Source organism: Durio zibethinus, chromosome 21 (genome assembly GCF_047325235.1).
Source record: "Durio zibethinus cultivar Kanyao isolate XHJ-2024 chromosome 21, ASM4732523v1, whole genome shotgun sequence".
NCBI classification, from domain to species: domain Eukaryota; kingdom Viridiplantae; phylum Streptophyta; class Magnoliopsida; order Malvales; family Malvaceae; genus Durio; species Durio zibethinus.
This window is the reverse complement of record NC_143182.1, coordinates 7,089,629-7,095,628: the sequence shown is the minus strand read 5'-3', so window position 1 is coordinate 7,095,628 and position 6,000 is coordinate 7,089,629. Positions and strand designations below refer to the sequence as shown.

The 6,000-nt window shown below is 28.2% G+C and overlaps 1 protein-coding gene across 2 annotated transcripts; it reads right to left on the bottom strand.

The window, feature by feature from the left end:
• Positions 1 to 1,233: 1,233 nt before the first annotated feature.
• LOC149512823 (uncharacterized) lies at positions 1,234 to 2,499 on the bottom strand. 2 transcript variants are annotated; one of them, XR_016331488.1, is made up of 2 exons: positions 2,135 to 2,499; positions 1,234 to 2,027 (listed from the first exon to the last, which is right to left on the bottom strand). XR_016331488.1 is itself a non-coding variant. In XM_089750673.1 (2 exons), the coding sequence occupies exons 1-2, from the start codon at positions 2,402 to 2,404 to the stop codon at positions 1,917 to 1,919; spliced, it is 375 nt and encodes a 124-aa protein (XP_089606799.1). In that variant the 5' UTR covers positions 2,405 to 2,499; the 3' UTR covers positions 1,234 to 1,916. The 2 variants fall into 2 exon arrangements, 1 of the variants encoding a protein (XP_089606799.1); XM_089750673.1 differs by having other exon boundaries at positions 1,234 to 2,021.
• Between the last annotated feature and the right edge of the window lie 3,501 nt (positions 2,500 to 6,000).

The window sequence follows — 6,000 nt, the reverse complement described above, 5'->3', positions numbered from 1 at the left end:
AAACTGGTTTTTGCGCAGTCCATTGCAGAAAAGCAAGCATCCTCCGCAAGCTGCGGAGTGGAAATTCGATTGATATATCGTCCCCTCATATATTAAAACAGCGAAAAGACGAGACCAACATTTTTTTCAAACGATGACTGACCCTTTGTGCTAAAGCCGGCTCTTTGTCGGTTCACATATTTGCTTAATGCGATTACCTCTCATTTGCGTCTTCAAAGCTAAAGGCTAGACACTAACGGATTTGGACGATCTTTCTCAATTAAATTAAATTTATCTTGCGAAACCTTTTATTTTTCATAGATTTTTAAAAGATTTAAAAACCGATCAGCTTTCTAAAACCTCATTTGGTGTAGAGATTCTTTTTATCCACACTAAACCTCTAATTAGAACCTAAACGGCATTGACCCTTGAATTTCCACCGCACTGATTCTCTAACTGAACAGGACATAAGTCAACTATATGTAATTGTCATATAGAGTAAAAAGTAACAGGAATATGTAATCGTGGTTAAATCAAATTAAAGATATAAGGAAAATCATATAAAATTTAGGAGTGAGCAAAAGTCGATTTGAATCGATTAGATTAATCGAAATTGAGTGAATTTGGTTGAATCGATTCGATTTTAGTTATAATTGATTTTTTAAATCTGTTAAATTGATTAATTCGATTGGTTTTCGATTTTTAAAATTGATAACCGCACTGACCGAATTAACCAATTTTTTAATAATTAAAAATAAAAAAAATTGAGATAAATATATTTTTTTTTTTGTAAAATATTGTTGAAATTATTAAATTCTTTAGTAATTTAGTTTGAATGATATTAGAGTTTGAATTTTATTGAATTGAATTTATGGTTAAATAATTATTCATAATATGAAGAAAAATGATAAATAAATCGATTATTTAATCGAATCAACTAAACCGAACCGATTTTGATCGATTCGGTTATGATCGGTTATTTAATAATATTCGATTGATTCAATTATTTGTTACATGAAAATCGATTAAATCGATTATTGATTTTTTCAAACCGAACCGACCATTTACTTATCCCTAACAAAATCAACTTCTTAAAATTGTTACTTTGAAATAATTTGACAACATTTCATTGATAATTTATATGGTCTCTCAAATTAGTTAATTCATTTAGTCAAGGATTTTATATGTTTTATGTGTACGCATGCTTAATTCATTAAGTGCTTGTTTGCCCAACTTTTAAAGCAATTTCGTTACTTTCATTAGAAAGATTAAATTGGACCGAAAACATAGTCTTTTTTTTCTGTTTTTTATTTTTTTGAAATGTAAAAATGAGCTATAAAGAAAAAGCTAATACTCGAAATTACTACTTCTAAACGACCTGCGGTAAGAAATTAGTACCAATCTATACGGTTCATTGGGAGCAAGATAGAGATAAGCATCTAGGCTCAGCTTGATAATTGATCCTGTCCATGTTATAGTTTCTTTGTTCACGAGCCTGCTGGACTTGAGCCTAAAAGTAACAAAAGACCTGCCTTTTTATGACGCAGCCCAAAGAGAGCCCAATGTTGGTTTCTGGGCTTTTTGACAAGATAACCAATATATTCTGAAGCCTAGCCATCAGCCATTATTGATTCTGGTTTGATCAGAACTCAGGAGTAAAAAAATACGAGAGAGACGATGACAATCATAATTCATAACACTGTTTTCTTCTGGAAGAAAGACATGCTTATCTATTCTTGATATGATGATCCCAACTGACCAACATCAGAGTTGTTTTACATTATTATGGCAGTGAATATATATTTTTCTATCTTAACCAAACATTGGAGAAGTAATCCATCATAAAAGATGCATCATCTATCCAATAGTAAGAACTCGAACCACCTGCCCCTTTTAACTAACCCAAACCCAGGCCCTGTCGCACCTGAAGTCCCTCGTCACTGAATAGTTCCATCCAGCAACACTATGGCGCCCACATTACGATTCTCCCTCTCTATCTTTGTCCACGCAGTCTCTCCATTTTCCCCCAGGAGCTCTTGCCACTAGTCCTTCCCCCGTAAAATTTCATTTAAAAGAAAGTAATTATTGTCAGTTTGTCACCAAGCAAAAAGCACCAATGAAAAATAAAAGCAACAATAAACGTAATTAGCCTTACCAGGACACTGGGACATATAGATTTCGCTATCTCTATCTCTCTTCCTGGGCTGATTGAATTGCTGAGTGAGTTTCCACTTGTGCATATAAATACCTGGATTGATCGTGTGGCAAATGCAGAGTATGAACATTGAAGCCGAGAATCACCGCCGATATCTTTGACTGCACATAAAAAAAATACGGCGAACCATTTTTTAATGCTAATCTCATGCCATGGTTCTTCGCTTAATTTCGGATCTGGCGACTGGCAAGTGCTTAGCCATTTACACATTCACAAAATAATTGAACTTCCGTACCTGAAGTTGACCATAGCTAGTTGTAGTTTAGTATTTTAGCTTTTATCTCAACTACACTAATACTGTATTCCTAACTTTGCTGCCTATTTGATTAATATAGATTTATCGATCTCTATTTTATCAATTATTATAGACCAATGCAATATACACATAATATATATATATATATATCCCTTTCTATTTGCTTATCATATCATTTTATCCACCTCTCTTTGATCAATTATTACTATTTGCTTATAATATCAATTTCTATCTTTTTTATTTTATTTAAGATAATTAACAAATTTGGGCTTCAAAACAAATGGGTTTTGAATTTTAGCGTTGGGCTTGAATTTTGGGCTTTCAAAGTTGAAGCCCAAGTAATTTGGATCGTAAGATTTTAAGCCCATACAAATTGTAATGGATTTTGGCCCAATATCTTGCACTCAATTCCAGACCATTATAACTTGATTGCTTTTCAAAGTTAGCCTTGGAGTTCTTATCAACAATTCATAGCTCAAAAATCAATGTTAAATTGACTTGTGAAAACTTGAAAATAAATTCGAAAGTCGATTAATTTGTACATAAAACTATTAACCTGACAAAAATTGATATCTGCATTAAATAAAAATTTATTTATTAACTATATATATAAATTACAGACACTATATTATTCATTTTCATAATTAAAAAAAAAGTATCTCCATCCCATCATCATTTTCAAATTTTAATACTCGTCTTATTTCAATTTAAATAAAATTTTGAATCTCTTGTCAAATTTTGATATGATTGACATGTTTATGTTTTATCCATACTTTCTTAGATAAATAAAAATGTCATTTATCGAATAAAAATAAAAACAGGTTGATTGTTGAAAAAGTAATCCAAAAACGTTATCGCTAAAGATATGGAGTTTGAGTTAGTAAACTTGTTTAAATGTATGTATATCTGGCTTATTGCTAGCGTATACGTTAAAGTCAAAGCTTAATAGGATGACATATCAAACTAAAACCTTTCTAATTTATCGAAAGTCAAAATTCCAGCAAAGTGGTTGGCCATTTAAACAAACGCAATTCATTCAGAATCGTCTATTCTCCCAAATTCAATCCTAATATTTAAAAAAATTTACACATCATGGATGTAATGCTTAATGTTACACATATAATTAAACTTTTATCGACTTATCTAATATCAAAAGCAAGTAAAAATTTAAATAAATTTTTTGATAAATTAGATATTAAATTTATTTATAAATTTTTTTTTAAAACATATGATCTATTAATATTTCTTAAAATTATTTTATAAAAAAGTTCATCTACAAAAATAAATGATTGTTCAAATCGCATTATAAATTTAATTAATTGATTATGTCAATTATTTTATGAAAAATAAAATGCACTTAAAGTGTATTAAAATGCTAATTAAGAGTTGTTAGTGTGGGATTATTAGAAGTAACGAACGCAATCTCATATTTTTCTTTATGCCTCTTCATATAATCAATCCATCCTTTTGTTTTACAACTAAAATATTTTTTATATATATGTTATAAGTTTTAAGATTTTTATCATATAACTTTGAAATGAATGTTAATTTATTTTTATACACATAAATTTAAATAAATAAAAATAATTTATATATTGATATAATTTATTTATTAATAATTTAAATATTTAATAAGTAAATTATTTAATATAATTTTATTTTACAATTTATCAAAAAATAAATATAATTTCATTAAAATATAAAAAATAATATGAATACATTCAACAGACTCAAACCCATTTGCAATAATTATGAATTAATATGACAAGGTACATTTGGACCTATGTATCATATTGTGCTAATTCACGTGACACGTGTTAGCTCTATCCTTAACGGGTTGTACTGTATCAATTATGAGTTTAAAAATTTTTAGTCTAATATAACATACATATATATATATTATATTTGATTTAATTCGATTATTTAATAACAAGCGATACTTAAATTATATTGTATCATGAACTGTTTAATTTATTTAATATTTTATATATATATATATGTGTATATACCTGAAAGTCGAAATTTCCAACTCTTGGATTATGAAATATTTAATTCTAAGTGGGAACTAATCTGAAACATATATGGAATTTAATTACTAAATTAAAGGCACATGCCACACTATTGGGAATGGACAGAAACTATATACCGGCGCTATGCCAGCTACTCACCATATATCCAGGCACTCTGCTTTGGTGGTTGGTGGCGTCAGTTAGAAGAGTCAACTTAGTTGCATGACATGATATTACCTACAAATTTAAATGACTTTTTCTTTTCACATGTCAAAATACGTTAAAGCAATATAGGGTTGAAAAGTCAATAAGAATTGGCATAAATGGTTAAAGTTTAAATTTTATACGTAAAATATTTAAATTTGAATTTTTATGGTTTTTTTAGATAATGTATAAATTTAAAAAATCTTTAAAAAAATCTATAAATTTTGGTACTTAAAGTAATTAAAAATTGAACCCTAAACACTAAAATTAAAGGTTTCTTTTTTTCTCATAAAGCAGGCTATCTGGAGCTTCAAGCCTCCACTTTCAAAAAATGACATTTAATGCAACGCGCTGTGTCACACTTACGTGGGTTTTCTTTTTATCTGATCTTTGATTTGTTTCTGAATTTTGAAAGCCAGTTTGATTACATTTAGTTTAGTTTCTACATCAAATTTGTGATTTTCGATGGATTTTGTTAACGTTTGGTTGCTAAAATATTTGGAAATGAAGAACTAAATGCATATTTTAATTAAGATTTTCTTTATTTGATTATATTCTTAATATTGTCAAGGACATGGCTAAAGGATTTTTTGATTAGCGTGAGATTAAAGGAGTTATTTTTATTAAACAAGCCTTACTGATTCCTTTATCTACTTTTATTAAAATTATTGTAGATGGTACTGCTTCTTTTAAATCAATTGATTTGGTAAATGAGGCATTCATCGGATTCAGATAATTATTAAATATTTGGATTTGTTAAAAAAATTGGATATGATTCAGTGCTTAAGGATGTATTATTATATGCAATTCAGATGTAACTAAAATTAGTTTAGAAGAAAGGTTTTAGGTGAGTGATTATTAAATTAGATTATCTATTGGCGATTAAAAAAATTATAGGCTCTATTCATTCAAAGGATTCTCTTTATCATATTATTTATCAATGTCAACAGTTGAGAGTGTATAGATTAATGTATATTTATAGAGGTAAATTTTTGTATTGATTATTTGGCTAACTAAGCTTTTAGTTAAGGTGATACTCATTGTGTGTTAAAAATAACCATTCAACAAATTTGATTCGTTTAATGCATATGAAAACCTATTAGGAGTAGCAAGCTTAGAGCTTCAAAATTGTAAGTGATTCTACCACTCTTTTGCAGTAAAAAAAATAATTCACAAAGAGATGGGATGCATGATTATATTGAATTATATCTTGATTATTTAAAACATAATTAACAACTTGATAGATAGAGCTGATCATAAGTTATCTCTTCTCAAAATATTGAAAAAAAAAAAAAAGGGATAACTATTTATAATTTCCAATATGATGATGGTGAATA